We start from the raw sequence: 25488 nt of genomic DNA on the forward strand, positions 1-25488 counted from the left end.
AAATAATGATTTGTATGCCAAAAACTGAAAGTGCTACTTTGTTTAACGAGTCCGAAAATTCCGAGACGTTTATCAGATCCAAAACTTTTTCAACTACACTGAGGAAAGAAAATAAATAATAGAGAATTATAAACATTTTATTTATTGAACAATATAATGTATTTAATAATATTTGCAATGTCAATATTAATTCATTAATTATTTGCAAAAAGTAATGATGATTGTACCTCCAGGACACTTTATAAAGAGCTCGTACTGTTTGCACGAGATCTGCCCGGCAACTCTTCATCACTGATATTTTCTTTTTCATCATCATTCATTGTTATTCATTAATTTAGTGAAAACTTCGGATAAAACAAATCATTTCATAAAATTAAAAATTTAAAGTTATGCAAAATCATCGAAGTGTAACTGTCAACTGTCAATATTGAATTGACTAAAGTTACATTTAAGGAAATTAAAGTTGTGTACTCCAGAGCGTCCTGAAAGTGTTTTGAAGTACAGAACTGTCATTTTCACTACATGGAACATTCAACAACTTCCGGTATGTACCTAAATGATTACGGAACGAACAACTTTCAGATGGCGTCGTCTAAAAAAGAAATTTATCCAATAAAATTGGATATTGAAAAAACAGCACGACCTTTACGAATATTCTAAATAGATAAAAACTTCTGTACTTCTCAATATTAGTTCTAAAAATTCTCATCAGTTAAATATTGATAATAAAAACATATAATTGTACTGTACTGACTTATAATTAAGGCCACCCTATAATTTACCATTATCCCTATAATCAAACTTTCAGCTTCTCGCCTACCGGATCGAAGCACGCCCTCGAAGGCGGGGTGGAAGAGAGGCGGAGCCAACAACTTCTAACACCAGTCAAAGTCAAAATATTTCAAGTTAGTTCTGAAGTTGAAATGTTCTTGATAAGTTTGAAGACCTATCGGAGACAAATAAAGTTACGTTTAAACGCTTGAAATACATTATTTTTACTACCTAATTGGTTTTCGAACTTTTTTCTAAGTGCGCTCGAGACATTTGCTTAATTATTTTAGTGGTGCAGTGCTCAAATTATTTCTCATTAAGTGATACCTGGGACGCTGAATTCGCGAAAAATGACTGTTACCGGAAATTTTGGAATGATGCCTCGACCGTGTTTTTCAGGTTATCCTTTCCAAGGTATGTTTCGATATCCTAACATTTCGATTGCAAAAAAATTCTCTAATCTACACGTAAACGAACAGCTGTTGAGAATTTTAAAATATACAACAAAAATTGTTATATTATATTTTTAATTGTAGAAATTATTCATAAAATATAATCTTAGAATACTGAAAATTAAATAATTTCTCCGGCAATTTAATAAGAAAAAAACACGATCTTCAAAATAAAACAAGCAAAAGGCAAAGAGGCAGTTCTCTACATTCATGGTGATGAAAAAAATGGAAATTTAATGGAAAGAGGTTTCAAAAATAGTCAAAAACAGAAGAAAATCGAAAGCTCTCCACAACAAAATGATGATGAATATTATATTTAACCCCTATTTCTATGTATCACTTAGCAGTGACATGATTTTTTTATAAAATTATATATTCGTTACATGCGTTACATTTTGAACGCCAAAAACGATTTTTTTTTCATCATATATTACTGAAAATTCTATAAAATGTTAATACAATAAAAGAATCTGCGTAGCACATCTTCTTGATGTTTTAAATCGAGTTTTCTAATCAATTTTGTGCGATTTCTTGCTTAAAATTGCGAAAGAAGATTCCCAAGCTCTTTTGGACATCAATCCTCTTTCTAAGTCACAAGCATGTTCTATAGGATCGTTGTAGATGAAGATTTTCTATTTCTATTTCCGTAGATCGATCTAGTCTCATTTTATCATTAATAGAAATGATTATTATATACGTGTGCTGTCATTTTACCATGCAATATTCGGTTATTAACCATTCATTGGTGGTCCAATATCCATGTGCAAATATCGATGGTATTCTCCTTTATTTTTGAAATAGATAGAGAAACATATCTAGCAATAATAAATTTCTTTCCCTGCATAAATTACGAGGATTTGTAATGGCGAATTCCCAGATAATCTGTCTTCCAATTTTTTCGGTAACAGTTCCAGGAAATTGGACACTTATTCAGTTTTTGGACACTTATAAACGTTTTTCAAGATTTGTCTGTGTTGAGTCCACTTCGAATAGTCCAATAGCCCGGATAAGTGTCTTCAATAGTCAATTTTCTTGTTGAAACGTCGTTCAATATTTTCATAAAAATAAAAAAACGTATTTCAGAATTTAGACTGCTTATCGCATGTTTACCAAATAAAATTAATTTATTTTCTATCTTATTATCAAAAATAAGTGAGTGAAATAGTCATTTTTTAAAATTTAACTTAGATTGTTTTAGTTTTGAATACCTATAGGGCGATTTAACTTTTGAATGTGCGTATAACGCAAATTTCACACTTTTTCTATCAATTTGTTGTTTTTATTTTACATTATTTTGTTTATTCGTATTAGTGAAAGACTCAGTGGGGTGTGAGAAGTGCACGTGCATCGAGCGCACAGGCACATTTAGAAAAACATTCGTGCATTTAGCGCACACTAAGTCGAATCCAAAAGATCGTTCGACGAGCGCACAAGAAAATTTGAGTCCCAGAGACGGACAAACATACGAACTTTTGAATAATTATTATCATTAAGACAAAACGAAAAACCATCAGCAACATCTAAGATTTTCCAAATTGAACAAATGTTCGATATTATATAAAATATTGAACAAAAATTGATACAAAAAGTATTTTTCCTAAGAATGAGTACATTTGTCCACAAAAAAGCCTTTTGATTTAAGAATGGTTAGGTTAAGTTAGGTTATGTTAGGTTTTGTTAGGTTATGTTGGTTATGTTAGGTTAGATAAGGTTAGGTTAGGAGACTATGACTAAAATCACATTGATGAGAAAGTGTTAACTCTTTTTCTTCTTTTATTTACGGTAATGAACATTTCAAGCTAAATACAGGGATTGAAGATACCGTCTTTTTACCTGTAAATGTGCGCTGGAACCACCGTGCGCTCGATGCTCGCATTCAATGAGTCGCTTATAAACTTTCGTATCAGATATTTGGAATTTTTGTTTCCAAAATGTAGGGCAGGATTTAGAATTTTGGAACCCCTGCACTGTTTGAAATTTCTTTGGTAATTTCACCAAAAACGTGTAGGAAGTTTATTACAATTTAGAGAATGTATTAAATAAAATAATCCCATTTAGATTGAGAAAATCACAAAACATTCCATAAAATGCATTAGCAATCTTATTATATAAATTTGTAATGTTGGAACTAAGCACTCAATTAACTTAAGATCAGTTTGAGAAACATACAAAATATTGTTTTTTAAATTTATCATACAAAACGCAAAGTTTCTTTCTCTACAAGCTATTTTATTTCAAATAGAATGATATTGTTTATTCCGATTGAAAATCTAAATTTATTTAAAGAAAAATGCTCAAGTTTCTAGACTCAAGCATAAATGCAAACGGCGTAGCTACACGTTAAAAATTTCTTTGGTAATTTTACCAAAAATGTGTTGTTTTCTTCTTCTTCTCAATTTACTATACAATAACCCATGTAGGGCCTTCAGACTTGAACGACGGGGCTTAGCTTGGGCCAACGCTGGGAAACCCGGCCTTGGCAAACCGATAATGGCCCAAACCTCGTTAAAGTCTGGGTACCTTAACCCCGGCCATTCTATAGTCAGTCAAGCCTTGTTGAACTTTATCTAAGCAACCAAGCCTAGTCTAGGCTTGCAAACCAAGCGAGGGAGTTCCACCAAGTTCGGGCCAATAACGGCTTCCAAGCTAGTGCCAAAGCTGTACGTAGCTGGCCCAAGTCTGGGCCTATACTGGACCCATCTTAAAATCCTATATAAGAAACAATCTATATGTCTCTCTGAATCGGAAACTTACTAAATTTGATTGAAAATAAGAAGCTTAAGTCCTCTAGACTCAAACATAAATGCAAACGGAGTAGCTAGCGTCATCTCTACAATGTTTTCCAACTCAAATCACAAAATTTCACAATGAAATACAGAGAATTGTTATAGAAAAAGTAAACAGTTCCGTATAATTACTAACCAAGTAAGGTTTCTACTCTAAGGTCGTACAATTACACCTTATCTCAGTAAATTTTCTCAATTGTCCAAGAAAACTACTCAAATTGTATTATAGTTTGATTTCGCTTACACTGATTAGCAAAACAATAGTAATATTAAAGAAAACATTTACAGTGTAGAACCATCTTTTTAATGTTTCCATAGTAACTAAAATCACAAAAATTGTTTGTAATTTTATAATGAAACAAATCTTCAAATTGCCGGTTTACCCATAGAATGCTTTATATAAATTTTGAATAAGTTAAAAGTGTATTACGGACCTGTTTCTCTTTTGATCGACATTCCTTATTATGTTGTGACACTTCATATAAAAGAATTTTAACAATGTGGGTACCTACCTCAACATTTTTAATTTTCCTATGAGTAGATTTTGATAAAATAGTTTGTGGAAATGATTGATTATAGAAAATGGTGAAAATTTCGAGTTCTTTATGTATAATTTTGATTATTAACAAACTAATTGGAGAAAATAAACTTTATCACAGCTAAGTATCGAATAGCTTCTTTTATTAAATAATGCCACGTATTATTATATACAATTGATTGGTAATGTTAGTTCGATGGAATAATATTATTTAGTAGTTGTGTCAAATGTAAGAAAACGTACAGTATATTCTAGCACAAACGTGTAATGATGCATATTATTCACGAAGATGAAATTTGCTACACGAACGGCGGGCGAAGTCTATACTTTAAAAAATTGAACAGATTTTTAGCAGCTAAGGCATTTACGAAATTACTAGTAGAAAAAAAACAACGCCGTCGTGTTCTAGGGGTTGAATAAAAGTTATGTGGATAAAATTCAACATTTTTTGTCAATGCTTTATTTTTTTAAACAATAAAAACACCAAAAAATTGGTACAAATTTTGTTTTTTCCGTTTTGCGCTGAACTTATGCAAGACCCGTTACTATGGACAATATTTGCGTTTTGCAATATTGTAGAGAATTGAAAAATCTTCAAAATAAGCTCTTATAAATTAAATTTCGATAATTTGTTGCTTAGATATTTTGACCGAAAAGAGAAAATTTTTAATTTTTTAAATTGTTTATAATTTGTTTAATTTTAAATATAAAGATTTCTTATTCACTGAAAACCGAGATATCGATGTACTTAATCAATACTCTAAAGACGGGCCCTGTGGCTCCAATAGTTTTTTCAAAATGGCAATTAAACCATAGGAGGCCCTTTTTTTCAAAGGACCATTCCTGTTCACCGGATGGTCCTATCAAGTCGCGTTGAAATGAAGAAAATTTGAACTAAAAATCCCTAATCTCAGTTTTTTGAATATTTTTTTTTTGACCTCAAAAATGTGTTCAAAAAAGGGGTGAAAAAAAATTTATAAATAATTTATTGTTTTTTAAACATTTTATAAAAATATCGTAATACCAATGTCATTATGACAGCTTCAATAATTTTATTTATTTAATAATTGAAAACTATTATTCATTTATATTATACGTAGTATTAAGATTGAAGATGAAAAATTATTGTTTCACAGTAATAGGTTAGAAATAAAAATACTTTTATAAACAACGTAGAGAAAAGGGAGTATTTTCAAATTTTTTTGTATAAAATGCGTTCAAGTGAAGCAGTAAATACGAAATATTTCCCCAAAAAATTAAGTATTTTCACCTAGAATGCAAAGTATTTTATGCCAGTATGAATAACTGTTTGTTTAGTTAATAATAAATCTTACAAAAAATTGCAAAATTCATAGAGAGGAAAATTCTGGGAAAATTATTAATTTTAGCAAAAAGCTAATATGACAGCTAAAATTTTAGCTGAACGAGTTAGCCCAGTTAAAAAAAAAGATCAAAATCGGCCCAATAGTTACTGAGATAATTAATATTTTTCAGCACTCCGCAGATTTGAAGTGTGTCTGAGCATTTTTGAACGGGCCGTCTTTGCTTCTTTTCATTACTACTTTTCATTGCTTCCAAATGCACATTTTCAATAATAGATTATTGAAACTTTTATTGATAAAAATTTCAGCTTCTCCTACAAAATGACTCAAAAAATATTCCTTAATATTGAAAAACAAAGCCGCAGTGAATTTAAAAAAAAAATGTCTAGCTTCGCCCCAAATTAAACTGCCAGCTTTCCGAATATGTCATTGGTATTTTTATAAAATGTTTAAGATACAATAAATTGTTTATAAATATTTTTTACCCCTTTTTTGAACACTTTTTTGAGATAAAAAAAATCCAAAAACTGAGTTTAGGGATTTATGTTCAACTCTTCTTCTTTCCAACGCTACTTTCCAAATGATGATAGGACCATCCGGTGAGCAAAAATGGCCCTTTGAAAAAAAGGGCCTCCTATGGTTTAATTGCCATTTTGCAAAAACTATTGGAGCCACAGGGCCCGTATTTAGAGCATTGATTAAGTATATCGATATCTCGGATTTTAATGAATAATAAATCTTCATATTTAAAATTAAACAAATTATAATCAATTTAAAAAATTATCGAAATTTAATTTATAAAAGCTTATTTTGAAGATTTTTCATATCTCTACAATATTGTCCATAGTAACGGGTCTTGCATAAGTTCAGCGCAAAACGCAAAATACAAAATTTGTACCGATTTTTTGTTGTTTTTATCATTTAAAAAAATAACGCATAGACAAAAAATGTTGAATTTTATGCCCATAACTTTTATATAACCCCTAGAACACGATGACGTTGTTTTTTTTCTACTATTAATTTTGTCACCAAAAGCCTTTTCTTTCGTAAATGCCCTGGCCTATATTCCAAGTGTGGCTATTAAATAACGAGACTGCTGATGAAAAACATTTTATTTTGATATTATATATATTTATATATTATCATTTTCGACATATACTCTTGCAGGTTTTCTGCGATTTTCCTATAATTTCGTGAACCTATTCATTAAATAGCCGACGATAGGGGATAATGCAGCCGCAGCTGTACTCGCCCTTCAATTACCCTATTAAATAATGAACAAAAAACACCAAAAAAAAAACAAACAGAAACAACAAATATGTTTTTTTAAGTTGGACCTTTTCCCTTTTTTCTTCTTTCTTCTAACATCGTATGGTTGATCGATTTTTTTCCGTTTTTTGACTTGGAGCAGTACAGAGGAGCAGCTCCTGTATAAGGGCAACCGCCAATGAACCCTCCTTACTGTAAGCAATTTCCAAATCTTAATTGAAACCCGTGCAGTTGTTCGCCGAAAATAACGTCGATCCTGCTCACACCTGTACGGAGGTGATGAATCGGAAGTCTCTATTAACTCGCTTCGCTACAAATGCTTCGGGAAATTGGCGAATAAAACAAAGTTGAATCTGTCTATCACCAGGTTCAAACTTGGCTTGGATTTTATCACGTCGCTGCAAACTAGGGTTGGAAGCGAGCTGCACAAGGACTTGGACCAATTCGAACTGCTATGGCTCCCGCACCGTCGAGTTTATTGCAAATAATATCGTGCAAATGCATCAAAAATTGCTGAGCTGCCTGCGGATGCCGAAATGCTGGTTTGAAATGTTCCATTATTTGCTCCAATTGCAGAGGCCAAATATGCGACAACGTGCCAGATATATTAGATGCCATCGGAAACGAAATCGAAGAAGACCCAACCTTCGATTCGTCTCCTTCGGATATGGCGGAGGCAGAAGAGACAGATTTACAAAGCGATGAGTGCCTTCCGTCGACATCGAAAAAAATAAGACTCGCCCCGTAAAATAATGCGCCACTTTTTATATTATAACAAATATCTGAGTCCGTTTTTTTGTATGCAGACGAATATACACAGTATTTTACAAAATTTGCAGCAATTGAAACGGTTTAGCGATTTTTTGAAAAACTCAGATTCACGTTAAATTTAAAAAAATAAAAAATTCAAATTTAATATTGCAATATATGATAATATACAATATAAAATAGCATAATACAAGCATAACGTTAGTTAATTATTAATAATAATATTAAGAAAATTCTTACGATGTAGCGTAACTAAATATTTAGCAAAAATCGTATTGAAAAAAGCTGTGAGCGCTATAATTAAAAACCTATGCGTTATGCAAAATAAAGTTTCAAATAAAAAATATGGAAAATATTATTATCTACAATAATGATCTCTACAGTTTTTGTTGTATGATGCGTGGTTCGCGAGATATTTAATAAAACGTGTTTTTCAAGATGGCGGCTGAAGTAAAGCCCCCCCTCCCCATTACGCTCATTTGGATTTACATTCATGGGACCCCCTGAACATATTCAAAAAGAAATAACTATTCCCGTACGTTTTTTACAAAAAAAAAATTGTCTGTTTTGTTCGAAAAAATGCATAAAGTTTTTTCAGGACGCGCGCCGCTTTTTCTTCCAAAAGACTCAAATATTGTTCTTTTTATTGTAGATTTGAACGTTACACATTCAACGTGTTAATACAAATATTTTGGACGAGCTTATTGTTGTTCAAATGTAATAATTTTAAGAACTAGCTTTGCACGCACTTTTCGCATGTTAAAATTTTTATACAAAATTTGCAACGGCTATACTGATTTGTCTACAGACTCAGTAAACATCGCATTCGAAAGTCTAACAAATACGTGTCTATTATATACATTTATGTTTTGATAAAATAAAAAAAAAGTTAGGTTAGTTATATTTTCAACTGATCTTGATAAAAATAGGCTGAATTTGAAGTACATATGGATATTTTATATGATTTTACAATGAATAAAACGTAGTTAATCAAAATATTGTTTATCACAAATAGTTCCGTATAATCACTATCCAAAATAAGATTTATAATCAAAGATCTTAAAATTACATCTCATATTAGTAAATTTTCTCAACTGTCTAAGAAAATTATTCGAAGTGTATTGTAGAAGAAGGTTTTTACCTGCTGATTGGAAACTTTCTCGTGCTCAATCTATACAAAAAAAGAAGAAAAAAGAACGGTTATTTACAACTACTGTTCGATCGCTTTAATCCCAGTTATTACCAAGGTCATGAAGAAAGTCGTTAACCAGCAAATCATGTCTTGAGTCTGCTACCACCATCAGCGATAATCAATACACTGGACATATCGAAGGCTTGTGACAAAGTTTGGCACGTCAACCTTATAAATAAGTTAAGATCATACGTTTTGTCGTCCTCACTTATCGACTAGCTTAGTAGCTTCCTCAAATACCGATCCATCCAATTCGCTGATTATCCCCTGGGATGCATCTTGTCAGTTACTTTCTTTTTCCCGCCACCACCATCAATATCAGTATCGAAAACAATCTGGGGTGGACTGGAAACGATCTGATTGAGTTTATTGCAGCAACGACCCAAGCAGATGTTTTTACAAAAAATACTGAGACTGCAGCTCACGATTTGGTCCTGTCTGGTTATCAAATTCGCTTGTTGGGTGTTGAAGCTGGAAGCAATTTGACCTGGTGGCGAATATATTTAGCCAAAGTAGTTTCACAAAAACTACAAGGCCTAGATTCGTTAATCTTTGGAATATTGCTCGTACATGTGGAGCTCGACTACCCTGAGGATACTTGACTGAATACAGAAGAGATCAATTCGACTTATAAGCGATTTATAGTTGACCAGACATTTGGACAGTTCAGTGCATAAAAGAAAAGTCGCTGACCTGACTCTGTTTTATGGAAACTTTCATGGCAGATGCTATTCCGATTATGTCCAGCATAATCCCACCTAGAGCAGTTTTTTCAAAACCTACCCGACAGACAGACGTGGCTCGTGAATACCCAGTGTGCCTGCAGACGTCCAGAACGTCAATTAATCGGTACAAGCCTGTGTAACCAGGTACCAAGGCACGTCTTTTCTGAGTCTAGAATCTACAGAAGTTGAAGATCAATGTCCACAGGCATCTCCACACGGCAGGCACCAATCGAATCAGTTGTAAAAGGGTTTCCGTCTTTAAAATACAGTCACAAAAAAAGAATTTTTATTTATTTCAAACTAAACGAAAATTTCAAACGTTTACCTGGATTTTTATCACAAAATGAAAACATTGTAGTGAGACTTTTATATTTTAATTCCCAATAGTAAAGCTACCGGTTGCCCGTGTAGTGACTGATTATACCACGGGGAAGTCGACATCTCCTTAGAGGCCAATTGTAGTGATGTTTAAATCTTGTAAAATTTAAGTGGTATGACATTTTTATGACACGAACAAAACTTACGTGATAAATTGAGCTTTTCGATGTTTCCGTTTTTGAAACGAACAAACGATAAGTTCGGAGAATCACATACAATGGATATCTATGCAGGGCTCAAGTAAAAAAAATAATTGCAAGTCTACAAGAAGTACTAAAGTCTACAAGAAGTACTAAAGTCTACAAGTACTAAATTTTTAGCATAATTGAAGAGAATAACTTTTGATTCAATGATAAATCGAAAAGAGAGAAGTAACCTTCGTTATATTTAAGAATATATACAGTACAAATTTGAAAGTAACGATTTTAATCTTGATATAAAATGAAACAGTGCATTACTCCACTGGATATATTGTATTTGCTTAGTTCAGTCGATATCGACTCCTTGTAGAGGACGATACAATATTGGGTATCAAAAAAATACACAAAAACTGTTCAATCCTTTAGAAATTTACAAAAAACTTTTTTTTCGCCCACCAAAGACTTTTCTTCCAGGCATTCCTATTGTTTACTATCAATTTCCCCAACAATTTCATTTTTGAATTGTTCAAATTTCTTTTAAGGAATAAAGGATTCGATGCACAATAAAACTTGTCATTCTATATGATTCAACAAGAAGCTGTTTTGACAGCACTGATATGGATATGTCAAATCTGTCATTGTCATCATAAAGTTTGACATTTCTAATGGGAAACGTGTTTTCATACAAGTACTATTTGAATTGTTTACAGATACTCGAAACACACCGGATCAATTTCTTAAAGGTTCTCCAAAATCGACTAGAAAACATCAATGCTGAAATTGCAAGATCGTCATGTGACTTAACGTGAGATTGAGGTATACCTGGGCATTAGTTCTACTCGCAAACATTCAATATTACATGAACATTCAGCTGTCAAAAATTTGACAATCGCTCCATAAAAAAGCTCGAGTCGATTGATGCTTAGAAATGGTGAAAAAATTCCAGTGCGGGACGTCTATAATAATGGATGTACGAGGATGGTCCCCAGAAGTACCTCGGCAGACCTAGAGACTGCGCTAGTTGCCACCGTAGTAGAAAGTACACAGTATATACAGCATTTATTTCAAGTTTGAAGACGCCACGTTTAGTACTTGTTTGGCAGAATTTATAAACATGGAAAAAAATGGTCATTAGCCCAACCTATGTAAAAACTAAATTAGGGTGACTGCTTTTTCGTTATCAACAGTAAAATATTGGGTAGATGAGTTTAAAGAGGCCGTACGACCTGCGAAGACAAGCATTGCACTGGTCGACCAAATTTGGTGACGACTCTAGAAATGTTGAAGAAAATCCACAAAACGGTACTGGATGATCGTCGAAAAACAATCAAAACAATGGATTGAAGAGGGAGAGCCGGCTCCAAATAACGCAAAGGCAAGGTCATGGCGTCGATTAATGAATTAAAATTTGAATTGCAACCTCATCCACCCTATTCGCAGGATTTAGTCCCCTCGAATCATTTCCTGTTCCCAGACTTGAAAAAATGACTCGGTGGTCAAAGATTTTCCAACAATGAGAGGTGATGTCAGCGATTACTGACTATTTTGAGGAGCTTGACGATTCTTATAAAAAGAGTAAGAAACTAAAAGGAAATTACTTTTTTTTCTCCTTTAGTTCAGGTATTTCTGGGACCATCTTCATAGATAAATATGTACAAAAAAAGAGCAAGTTCATTGAATCGAAACGACTTTCATTGCAATTATAATCAAAACAATTTTTTAAGAATCACATATATATAGTGTTTTTAAAAATAGCTAAATCGTATACTGAAAAAATCATCTATTTTATCATTAATTCGATTCAATAATAACTTTCCTTTAACTAGAATTTTTAGCACAAACGCGGCAACAGCCAATTAATTTTTTTAATGGCTCAATATAAGCTGTCTGCTAATGGTTTCGTTCCCACGAAACAAAAAAAAATATTAAATAATAACGAGTGTTCCAGATTTCCTTGCAACAATTAAGTTACCATTAATTCAGAGATACCTAAATTAACTTTAGATTATATAATTTACGATCCCCCGAGGGTATTGTATACACGTCTAGCTACTGTTTCAAATTATTTCGCAAAACATGTGTTCTAACCTCAAATATCAATGCCCAAAATAAAAAATCTTTTTTAAAATATATTTACAAAATCAAAATTACAATTTAACTATCTCGAAAATTCTTGTTCGGCATTACAAGTTAAAATAAAAAACTTATACGGAACTAAGTGATTGCTGATTTGTTATTTGACATTCATCGATTGCTGATTTGTTATTTGACCTTCATCAATTACTGATTTGTTATCTGACATTCATCGATTGCTGATTTGTTATTTGACATTCATCGATTGCTGATTTGTTATTTGACATTCATCGATTGCTGATTTGTTATTTGACATTCATCAATTACTGATTTGTTATTTGACATTCATCAATTACTGATTTGTTATCTGACATTCATCAATTACTGATTTGTTATCTGACATTCATCGATTGCTGATTTGTTATCTGACATTCATCGATTGCTGATTTGTTATTTGACATTCATCAATTACTGATTTGTTATTTGACTTTCATTAATTACTGATTTGTTATCTGACATTCATCGATTGCTGATTTGTTATCTGACATTCATCGATTGCTGATTTGTTAATTGACATTCATCGATTGCTGATTTGTTATTTGACATTCATCGATTGCTGATTTGTTATTTGACATTCATCAATTACTGATTTGTTATTTGACATTCATCAATTACTGATTTGTTATTTGACATTCATCAATTACTGATTTGTTATTTGACATTCATCGATTGCTGATTGCTGATCTGTTATTTGACATTCATCGATTGCTGATTTGTTATTTGACATTCATCGGTTGTTGATTTGTTATTTGACATTCATCGATTACTGATTTGTTATCTGACATTCATCGATTGCTGATTTGTTATTTGACATTCATCGATTGCTGATTTGTTATTTGACATTCATCGATTGCTGATTTGTTATTTGACATTCATCAATTACTGATTTGTTATTTGACATTCATCAATTACTGATTTGTTATCTGACATTCATCAATTACTGATTTGTTATCTGACATTTATCGATTGCTGATTTGTTATCTGACATTCATCGATTGCTGATTTGTTATTTGACATTCATCAATTACTGATTTGTTATTTGACTTTCATCAATTACTGATTTGTTATCTGACATTCATCGATTGCTGATTTGTTATCTGACATTCATCGATTGCTGATTTGTTAATTGACATTCATCGATTGCTGATTTGTTATTTGACATTCATCGATTGCTGATTTGTTATTTGACATTCATCAATTACTGATTTGTTATTTGACATTCATCAATTACTGATTTGTTATTTGACATTCATCAATTACTGATTTGTTATTTGACATTCATCGATTGCTGATTGCTGATCTGTTATTTGACATTCATCGATTGCTGATTTGTTATTTGACATTCATCGGTTGTTGATTTGTTATTTGACCTTCATCGATTTGACAGCTCAATTCGACTCCATAGATAGAAAAATGGTATGGGAGACTATTAGGAAAATAGGAATCTTTAGAAAAATAACAAGGCTACCAATTGAATATATGAGGGAGAGCTCAAATAGACGGAAGTTGGAAGAGGTTATAGTTTTAGTCCTCTGCTATTTACACATGTTATGAATAGAATAATAAAAACAATAAAAAAGAATAACTATAAACTGGACACAATAATTGGCTTTGCAAACCTAGAACCGGTAAAAAAAAGGATTGGTTTATGCAAACGATATAGATACATTTAAAAAACTAGAAAAAAAGTAGACATATGGATAAAGAACTCAGAATGGATGAAATGCAAAATTTGGTAGCAAATCAAAAGAGAAAGGACAAAGAGTAGGTAGAGTGACCTCTTTTGAATACCTGGAAGAGTATGAAAAGCGAATCAAATATACTATGCTTTAAATATGACAATTATCGGGAAAACAGAAATGGGCGAAGAAATAAAAACAAAAGTATACATTTAAATAACAGTACCAACGTTAATATATTTCATGGAAACTTGGATAATGAACAAAAAGATACAAGGTAGAATAGTAACAACAGAGATGAAACAACTAAGAAAGATAACAGATAAAACGAAAGTGGAAAAAGAAATGAGGTAAATAAAATAGTTTGTTTAAAGATGATGGTACGAGCACATAAAGAGAAGAAGACTATGGATCCTAACAAGAAAAAAGATATCTACTATATAAAGAGAAGAAAAGGAAGAGACAGGTACTAATTTGAAGATGAGCTCATCTTTCATTAATAATTAATGACATTTGACATTTGAGTCTTGTCAGTTACACAAACTGTTACTTTGGCCACGTTTTTAAGGTTTTTTAATTGTTGTAGAAGAATCTTTCTTCTTTCTAAGAAATCGGGTAATTATACACTTTCACGATCACCTGGTTTTTTGGCTCTAGAAAATTGAAAAATGGATGGATTTTAATGATCTTGGTCTCAAAATGTTCCATTTTACGGCGGATTTACAAAAAAAGTAGTAGAAATAGCTGGAATGAAAATTTCTCATAGTTTTACTGTTTTAAATCGTAAAAAAAACGGTTATGCAAAATAATCCTTTACAAAAAATTATGGTAATTATACACTTTCGCGGTCACCTGGTTTTTTGGTTAGTTAGGTTAGGTTATGTTGGCTCTAGAAAATCGAAAAATGGATGGATTTTAATGATCTTGATCTCAAAATATTCCATTTTACGGCGGGTTTATATAAAAAAAAGTTTTTCTACTATTTAAGGTTTAAAACTATTAAAAACCGCAAATTCAGCCACTACCCCCGTGTTTTTCATAAATTCGTCGTAAAATGGAACATTTTGAGACCAAAATTATAAAATTTATCTATTTTTCGATTTTTAATGGTCCAAAAACTATTAACATTGAAGAATATAGTACGAAACTATTCACTAAAATTGATTGTTTTTCATCAATTTCATTTTAAGCTATAAAAACTGAAAAAATCATTCTTTTTGGATTTTTTTTAAATTGTTTATTAATTTATGTAGAATACAAAAAAAATTTAAGAACTTTATCTGATAATGAGATAAATTTTTGTAAAGGATTATTTTGCAAAACCGTTTTTTTACGATTTAAAACAGTAAAACTATGAGAAATTTTCATTCCAGCTATTTCTACTAATTTTTTTTATAAATCCGCCGTAAAATGGAACATTTTGAGACCAAGATAATTGAAATCCATCCATTTTTCGATTTTCTAGAGCCAAAAAACCAGGTGACCGTGAAAGTGTATAATTACCAGAAATCGAAATTATTAATCCCTTAAAAATTAGACAGGAATTGGAGTTAATGAATTTTTGAAAAAATTGATTTTTACTTTTAAAAAACCGAATGGAAAATTAGCAGTAGCAGTTCACATAATTTTATGGTTGATGGTCTAAACAAAAGGTAACAGTATGATAAACCACCCCACGACGATCATCATGAAACTCTATACATAGATTATAGATGATACGAGAAATCGATTTATCATATCAAAAATACTGACAGATATCGAAACATGGATAACTTTGTTCGATTTCATCAAGATCTAGCTATCTATCATGATGATAACCTAACCTAACTTAACCTAACCTAACCTAACTTATCATACTAGTGCCAAACAAAAATAGCGAAAATTTTTTTTTGAGGTAAACAATTATTTAATAGAATTTCTAATAGAATTAGAAATATCGACAAGTTTTTTAAGACATGGATTTTAAGAAAGTTATCAAGTTGGTATCATATTTGAGAATATTTGTTAGAAATCATCAGATGTAAACTCAAGAGGTTGTTAATCATACATTATTTTTAATATACCTCTAAATAACAATTATTAATTGTTGTTATTATTAATACGCCTTATTTAATAACATACAAGTTTTAAAAATGTGATCTGAAAATGATGACAGCAACACCTTCCTCTAATCGCTTTTACTGTCGGGCTCGACAAGATCAAAGTAAAGGACACACCGCTATGACATGCCAGAAACTCTGGGAGGTCCATGTCAGGTCAGGCGACTTCTCGATGTGATTTATTTCCACCTTTTTTTTACCGTATAGGAATCGAACTAAAGTTACGTTTAAAAGCATTGTCCACACGTACGTTGCATCAATACGGTAATTTCGAATCTAAATTATTTGCGAGAGCATCTTTATCGAAAGAAACCAGAAAAATCATAATTTTTATTGTAAAAAGTCTGTTATTTACAAACTAGCATAGATGCAAGTGGTGATTGTTAAATATTTCGTTTTGTTCATAAAATAAATTTTAATAAAAATCCTGGATACAATTAAATAAATCAATAGATTTTGAATTCAATACGAAATGATGATATGCGTGAACCAAAAACATAAATAGTGTCTGAATACAACTGTTTTACAAAAGCGTGACTGCTTGCAACGTAGTAAACTAACAGTTCTAACTAGAATTGGATGCAAAGAAGATATAATGGAAGAAACCTCCAGAAGAATCTATCAAAACCTGAGAACCAGCCCCAACATCCAACTGAGAAGCTGATGTGCTACATCAAATATGATTAAAGCTGATTTTCAAGGTCGAAAAAACAACTAAACCACGACCAGCAGTGGGCACAAATGTAAGAATAAGAACAAAGAAAGAAGAGAAAGCATCTATTAGAGGCCCGGTTAAGAATTTGCCTCTGCAATAACCAAACATCCTACCATGAATACTAGAACCGAAAAAAAGGCACTAGCCCTAAGAAAATAAGATAATAGTCCACAAAACTCATGTAAGAAGGAAGGAAAGCACGCAGCAGAAAAAACTGACTACCTTATGATAAGAGATGTGGGGGTGGATGTAAGGTCTTTCCGGATTGCATTGTTCTTTGATAAAGGCGGGTTTGGACTAGGTGTGCGAATGTAAAGGAAAAGCTCTACCAGCGTACTGTACCAACCAGTGCTGGCAGGACAAGACCAAAGTAAAGGACACACCGCTATGACATGCCAGAAACTCTGGGAGGTCCATGTCAGGTCAAGCGACTTCTCGATGTGATTTATTTTCACGTTTTTTTATATTCGGTATAGGAATTGAACCAAGTGCAACTCGAATGTACTAAAACGTACTCCACTTATGCCTCTATGGACCTGTAATCCCCCGTGGTAACTTCCGTCAGCTGTTTCTTGTTCATTACTTTCCTGTATCTTCCAATCAATGCTAGTTGGCCGGTGGTTCAGGATGAAGAATTGGGTTCTTTTTTGCTCTTCGCCTTCACCGATTAGACAGGAGCCAATGACGTCTCTCTGCATCAGTGTAGGGAGCTTGCTGTTACATAGGCTGGCGCTTTACACTGTGTGTCAATTTTGACACGTTCTACTTGGATCTCCGCGTAGCAGTTTCTGGAGATCTTTCGTGGTGAAAGTTGTCGTTGCATTCCATGTGTGTTTAGAGCTAAGCAATGATGGTCACAATAAAATTTTTATACTACTTGTCATGTATTGGTTTTACAAAGGTCAGGAAGCCTTATTACTCTGCTTTTAAGTCTGTCGTCTTATTTTATAACGAAATGATTTCAAATAACTCTTATGAGTTATGAAATACATTCACTCACGAGTCTTTTCATTCACGAACCCAATGAAAGGACAAAAACTGTGTCTAATTATCAAACTGTCCGTATCCCGTCTTTGGAAATATAACAGTTATTGGACCTATCATAATTGAAGAACAGTTTTATATTTCAATTTCATCGCTTTTTCACAATTGTTTCATATCTTTGCTTAAATTCATTCGCTTATTACAGGTCAGGGAAGAGTAAATCAACTAGGAGGAGTGTTTATAAACGGAAGACCGCTTCCCAATCACATAAGACTGAAGATAGTAGAAATGGCAGCTGCTGGAGTTCGACCTTGTGTCATATCCAGACAACTCAGAGTGTCACATGGATGCGTTAGTAAAATTTTAAACAGATATCAGGTGAGATTTTTAAGTTCTTATGTTCGAAATTAATAATCACAAAAGTGTTATAGTCGCGTGGAATTCTCTTCTTTCATAAATCCACGGTTGCCACTAAATTATCCACTAGTACCAACATTCGTTTTTCTTTTCATGATATTTTCTTGCAGAACTATCTGTTCCTTGGAGTCTGTTACTTTGATCATCTTATTTTTTTTTTTAGTGAATAATCAATAGATAATACTAAAGATAGCAATAAATAGTTTTTTCTTCTTTTTAAATTGTGAACAATACACTTTGACACTGTTTACGTAATTAATAATAATTATCAAAAAGGTATCGCTTGTAAGGTAAAGGGTTGTAAGTCAACTCTGCAATTACAAACCGTGTATCTTATTTATTAAAAAAGCACCTTATGCACATTAATTTTCAACCACAAACAAAGGAAATTCTTGGAAAAATGCTCCACGTTCAGGATTTATGTTTGACTATGAAAAGGGTGGATTTCAGCATGGAGTATTCACACCATAATGATGATGGAGAATTTAATACCTCAGATTTTCGTTGAGAGAACGCCAAAAGCACGGTTTTTTGAAGTAACAGTCTTTTTTTGATTTAATTTCTTAGTACATTGCTTCATAACTCTTTCTAGATTTTCCTGGTGATTCCTTTTTGATAATAAACACTCAGCTCAACGTTGTTTATGAAATAACAATGATCTTGATGCTATAGAAACCGGTCAAAATAATTTGAATAATCTCATGCCAAAACTATCTAATCAAATTAAAAGAAATACAAAAAAATGATATACGAGGTCTGGCTATCTACATTCGAATGTTCCCCTTCAATATATTCACCTCCCGTCGTCATTTTTTCATTGATTGAAGCAGTGCTGGAAGTCTTCTTTGGTGAGCGTCTTTAGAAGCTCTGCTCGGATCCCTTTCAAAGCAGATTTTTTCTAATCTGAGCACAACCGTTGACGGACGAGCTTTTGGTCATGTGCAATTCCTCGTGTACAATTTTTCTAACCGTTTCTTTATCGGCGTTAGCAGCCTCGGCAATTATCCGGATGCTCATTCGATGATGTGTATGCACAATTTAGTTGATTTTGGTCACTGTCTCCGAAGTTGGAACAGTCACAGGACGACCTGGGTGCTAGTCATCTTCAGTGCTTTATTAGGGGCCTCATTAAATCGCTTACACCACTCAAAAACAAGCGCACGAGATAGAGAATTGTCCCCATAGGCTTCTTGCAACAATTTATTGATACAACTATCACTAATTCAAAATAACTATACTAGTGCTACCAATTTAGACATTCCCACTAAGCTGAAAATCAGTTGCTCATCATTCCCTTATATGGAAAGAATTTATTTAAGATAAAAAACAACAACGATTTTTTCGCGATTTTCAGCAAAACGATGAGTTTTACCAAAAAATACCTAAGACAAAAATTGTATATCATAAAATTGTCTACAAAAAACTTATCAATACTTTTTTCTCTACGAGCCACTGTTTATGAGATATAACGATTCGAAAAGTTTTCCCCGCAACCTATGAGGTAGTTAGGGCATCTTTTTAACGTGGTTTCCCCACTGCATCCCTTTTGCAGTTGCAACAAATTTTGTTCGGCAGTTTTTCCAGCTGATGTATTGTTGTCTGTAGGGTTGGACTTCTCCTATATAGCTAACGGACTCCAAGGAAAACAAAGATTCTCCTATCGGAAAAGTTCATGACCACCGTTTTCTTGAATTCACAAGATTTGATCTAAATCTTCTATCTGAAGAAACCCGAGATTATCACAGGCCTGTACTGTGCCGAATTATTATTTATTATTAATTAAGAGAATGGCGAAGGAAAAACGCACCGGCTCGCACTTCTACACTCGCCATGGTCAAACTGGACCAATCGGGCTATAAATGCTACCCCATTCACCATATTTCCCGATTTGACTCCATTTGACTTTTGATTTTTGTTACTAAAATTGAAAAAAGTCTCTCGTTGTACTATAATTCGATCCAAATCAGGACATCATCTCCGGAGTTTGCTTAACTCGAGAAAACGTATTTGTAAGATTGGTTAAAAATTTTTTTCAAACATTTTTTCAAAAATGTTCGTTTTTATATTATAGCTACTTATGAGACCACCCTCATATGACAAACATCCGTAAGTTTTCAATTAGAGCGTGATTTATACCCAAACAAAGAATATTATTTGTTTATATACGAGGGTAGTGCATAAAATAGGGTTCACAAGGAATTGGGGATGCTAGGACCACTGTTGAACGGAATTTATCGAAAAGAATTCATCTACCCGCTGGGTTTATGAACCAACTTCTTTATTTCTAACGTGCATAACGTTTCGACGTTTCAAAGTTGTAATTTAATCATATTTTCCGAGTTATTATAAAGAAGGAGATTGAGTAAAATGACATTTTCGTTGTATTTTATTACTTTGATCGAAAGAATGCGAAATGAATGTACGAAACTCGAGTCTAGCGAAACGGTGTATTTCTTACAAGTGCGCACAGGTGTTGCTGATGAGAACAAAACTAAAAAAAATATGTTAATCGTAAAAACACTTTTTATGTGGCATAACAAACGACCGGTCGTGTATTTCGATAATAAGTACACTCACATACAAACATTTTCGATTTTTATTGGTGTGACTGTTGATAAAAAAATAATAATTAGATGAATTTACGACTTTGGATCGTCATGGTACTTCTACTATAATAACTCGGGTACCGAGAAACAGTTTAAGACCGAAAATAAAATGAACAGTTTCCAGGAATTTTTATTCGAATAGAAAACTGTACGGGATATTGAAATATTGAATAGCATGTAATACAATTTCATACAGATATCAAAATATTGAGTTATTTTTTGAACACAAATATAATATAGAGTCATTATTCCCAAATTTGTCCAGGTATACCCCTAGGTGTCCACGGGAAGCTCTACAATAAGAGTGTATTGAAATTCTATAGCTAGATTTGATTTTTTGACGAATTGGGAATAGTATAAAATAAAACTGGTAATAAGTTTGTTGAAAATGGTTTAAAAGGGAAAAAATCTGCATTATAGAGCATACAATAGTTCTTCTAATAAAATACCAATTTTGAATAGAATTTATCATGAAAAAGCTGTGGATACTAGCTGAAGATCAAATAGATGAAGCAAAAAGCAGGTTTAGCAAAGAACACAGTATACAAGATCATGTATTTACAATTGAATAATTAATAAAGGTAAAAATAAACAAAATAGATATCCATCGCTTTCTTAGACCTACAAATAGATTCTGAAAGTGTACACAACAGCTTCAGATAGCATTAAATATAGAAATGTACCTTAAAGATTGATAAACATTATCCAAAGTCTACTTTCCAACAACAACTACGCAAAGAAAAAAATTTAGAATATATAGTAGTGAACACACATAGAATATAGAGTAGTGATTCCCAAATTTGTCCAGGTGTACCTCCAGATGTCCACGGGAAGCTCTACAATAAGAGTGTATTGAAATTCCATAGTTAGATCTGATTTTTTGGGAATAGTATAAAGTAAAACTGATGATAAGTTTTTTGAAAATGGTTTAAGAGGGAAAAAATCTGCATTATAGAGCATACAATAGTTCTTCTAATAAAATACCCCTTTTTTAATAGATTTTAAGCATGAAAAAGCTGTGGATACTAGCTGAAGATCAAATATATGAAGCAAAAAGCAAGTTTAGCAAAGAACACAGTATACAAGATCATGTATTTACAATTGAATAATTAATAAAGGTAAAAATAAACAAAATAGATATCCATCGCTTTCTTAGACCTACAAATAGATTCTGAAAGTGTACACAACAGCTTCAGATAGCATTAAATATAGAAATGTACCTTAAAGATTGATAAACATTATCCAAAGTCTACTTTCCAACAACAACTACGCAAAGAAAAAAATTTAGAATATATAGTAGTGAACACACATAGAATATAGAGTAGTGATTCCCAAATTTGTCCAGGTTTATCCCCAGATGTCCACGGGAAGCTCTACAACAAGAGTGTATTGAAATTCCATAGTTAGATCTGATTTTTTGACGAGTTGGGAATATGATATAAATGTATCAACTAGAACTGATAAGTTTTTTGAAAATGGTTTAAGATGTTTATGGTTTATAAAATCACCTACCTGCTATTGTAAACGGGGATAATTAAGCTATTCAAAAGTGGTACGTGTTAGACTTTAATAAATCGTTTTTCTATTATTGGAAGGGTCAGAAACTAAACGTATATTAGATTTATTAAATTTTAAACAGAAACTTAGTGAATCAAACTTTACGATGTAATTGTTTTTAGGAAACCGGATCGATACGTCCTGGTGTGATTGGCGGTTCCAAACCTCGAGTAGCAACTCCAGAAGTAGAAAGTAGAATAGAACAATATAAAAGGGAAAACCCTTCGATTTTCAGTTGGGAAATTCGCGATAGATTAGTCAAAGAAGGAATATGCGATAGAAGTACCGCCCCCAGCGTATCCGCTATATCAAGACTTCTTCGAGGAAAAGGAGGAGAATATGAAGGAGACGGTAAGTGGTTTTGACATTTGTTCATAATTCAAATGAAGTGTTTGACACACAAACAAATGGTTCGTAGTTGGAAATGAGGATGGCGTCACTTAGCGTTTTTTGAGAAATATTTAGCTACATGTACCAAATACGACGATTTTTGACGTTGTCTTCAGTTCGGGCCTAAAGCCCGAACGAGGGGTGTTAAACTGCTCTGATGATACATAATAACGTTGAAACTAGTCAGTAGTTACAACCTCTTCTTGCATATGCGAGTCATTAGGGTTGTTAATATCTACAAAAGGGTCGATTTACATCACGCTCTTAAGGGGTTGTAATTCAATATTCGTCGAGGCATTAGCCAGTTTTTTTAGGTTAAAAAATGTAAAAATTGAATAGTGTGTTACTTATACTTTACGAATGTCTGATGCAAAAGGAAGTTGTAAGTAGGCGCGGAGGGTGTTCCTAACCTAATTCAACCTAACCTAACCTAACTCAGAAACAGAGAAAGCAGCACTATCGGCAGTACATTGCTGAATTACTTTTCAAAACAAGTTTCTCGTAGGGTTTCTTATTAGGAACGTGGCAATGAAACACCAAAGTAGACTAACCTTAATATATTTTCCGAGCTTTCTAATACTTATGTATTCATCGTCTGGGTAATAATTAATTAAGATTTTCGGTGGTTTTGAACCGTATTCTCGTAAAAAATTTTGAAATTCATAGGTTTCAAAATTCAATATTGAAATTGACGTTGCTAGAAATATTGATTAATTTAAAAAATTTTTTGAACAATATCTTGAGGTGTATTTTTAACTTCTAAATCTTTGTTTTGTATTATAATCAATATGAAGCAACTCTGAACTATTTTAGTATAAAAACAAAGATAAAACTATTTAAATTGTGTTTTAGTCGTTGCCTATATGATAAACATGCCGTATGAAATTGATATGTAACAATTCTTTGTTGATTTGCGTTATCATAATAACAGTTAAAAAATATTTTTCATTATAATGGCGAAGATTTCTTTTTACGTGTATCCTATTTCCTTTATGTAACATATGTCATATATTTATTGGAGAGGGAATAAAAAGATAAGGATTAAAAATCAACAATTTTATTTAAAATTAGGAAAAAAGCTGAAATTTCGATTTTGTTTTCGAATTAGTCGAAACGGCTCGGAACAAAAGTATTATTATCGAAGGTCGAGCAAGAGAATGGACCCCACCTGCGCTATCTACCTGTCGGCCTGAGACACCATAAAAAAACCTAATAAATCATTTTCTTTTACACCTAGCGACTCTCCACTTATGTATAATAATAATTACCTTCTACATCAAACAACACGTAACGCGTTTTCTATTGAATTATGCAGTTTTAATTCGAAAAAGAAAAGAAGAAATTTAAAAATTCTACAAAAAGTTATTAATAAATGTCATGTGTTAAGCTCGGAACAACGCTGAAACTGATCTAGATAATAATACCGTGAACAAAGCGTCGGAGCCGTTGATGGGAATACGAACTTCTTATTAGTTCCTCGAATTTATGATGTTTCTTGTAAAAAATGGTTTAACTTGCTTGACGTCTACTTCCGTTGTTTTCTAGGAGTTCAACAATAATAACGGTCGCAAATGTATTCTAATTTATGCATACAAATTGAACATGTGCACTATTGACTGCACACTTTAAAGGTAAAGTACGTAGGTACAGTCAGTGGTGGGCTCACCAGCTAGCTAAGTAGGCTGTAGCCTAGAGTGGCAGACTTCAAAGGGCAGACAATTTTGTTCAAAATTTTTACAGAAAGAAAAGGAATTCAAGAAACCCTACAAAATATATTGGATACTACGTAATTTGACAATCGCTCGAAAAGAAACTCGTGTCGATTGATGTAAGAAAATTCAATCCAAAAGACATGTATAAGATCATGGCAGGCAAAGAATCATAAATCTATGCAAATGACTCCAAAAATAAACAATAATCGACTGTATTGGTTATTCAGGACGAACCAAATCCAACGAAAATTGTTCGCGCACCGAGCTCTTAGGAGCAAATGGATACTATTCTATTAGAGCAACGTAAAACAATAAATTCTGAATAGTACACCAGCATTTGTTTGCCAAAATGTTCGAAAAAATCGGAGAAACCGATCGCGGAAGAGGAATCGTTCTCCACCACCAGCCTCAAACGGTTTCTTTGCAACCTGGTGAACCGATTCTTCAGCCATACACAAAATTCCAAAAAAAACCAAAAAAAAAACAATAGAACCCTCAAAAATAAAAAAAAAACCTAGAAGTGCCGTTTTTGCTTACAAACTTCACTTCGTTTTTATTCGGCCAAAATCTCCCGTTAGAAATAGTTAGGCAAACACAACCCAAAGAAACCATCACAACCTCAGCCCTGCAGAGGAGCTATTCCTATACTAGGACCTACTTAAACAAACCACATTCCTTACAAAAATCCTCCTTATCCTACCAAACTTTAACCAACGAATCTCTCTCTCTTTTACCAACCTCAAACATCAGTTCAAACAAAAACTTTTTCCCATAAAGGATTTTACGATGGGTCCAGTGTAGGGACGAGTATGTATAACTCTGGCCCTAGCTTGGAGGCCGTTATTGGCCCAAACT

General features: G+C 32.7%; 1 protein-coding gene across 1 annotated transcript in view; it reads left to right on the forward strand.

Moving 5' to 3' along the window:
- Positions 1-908: 908 nt before the first annotated feature.
- LOC130892354 (protein gooseberry-like) overlaps positions 909-25488 on the forward strand; it is a 52765-nt gene continuing 28185 nt past the window's right edge. The window contains exons 1-3 of the mRNA XM_057797744.1: positions 909-1185; positions 18157-18329; positions 22654-22882. Of these exons, the coding sequence (XP_057653727.1) occupies positions 1122-1185; positions 18157-18329; positions 22654-22882 (466 nt within the window). The 5' untranslated portion in view covers positions 909-1121. The remainder of the gene's footprint in view (positions 1186-18156; positions 18330-22653; positions 22883-25488) is intronic.

Source organism: Diorhabda carinulata, chromosome 4 (assembly GCF_026250575.1).
Source record: "Diorhabda carinulata isolate Delta chromosome 4, icDioCari1.1, whole genome shotgun sequence".
Taxonomy (NCBI): domain Eukaryota; kingdom Metazoa; phylum Arthropoda; class Insecta; order Coleoptera; family Chrysomelidae; genus Diorhabda; species Diorhabda carinulata.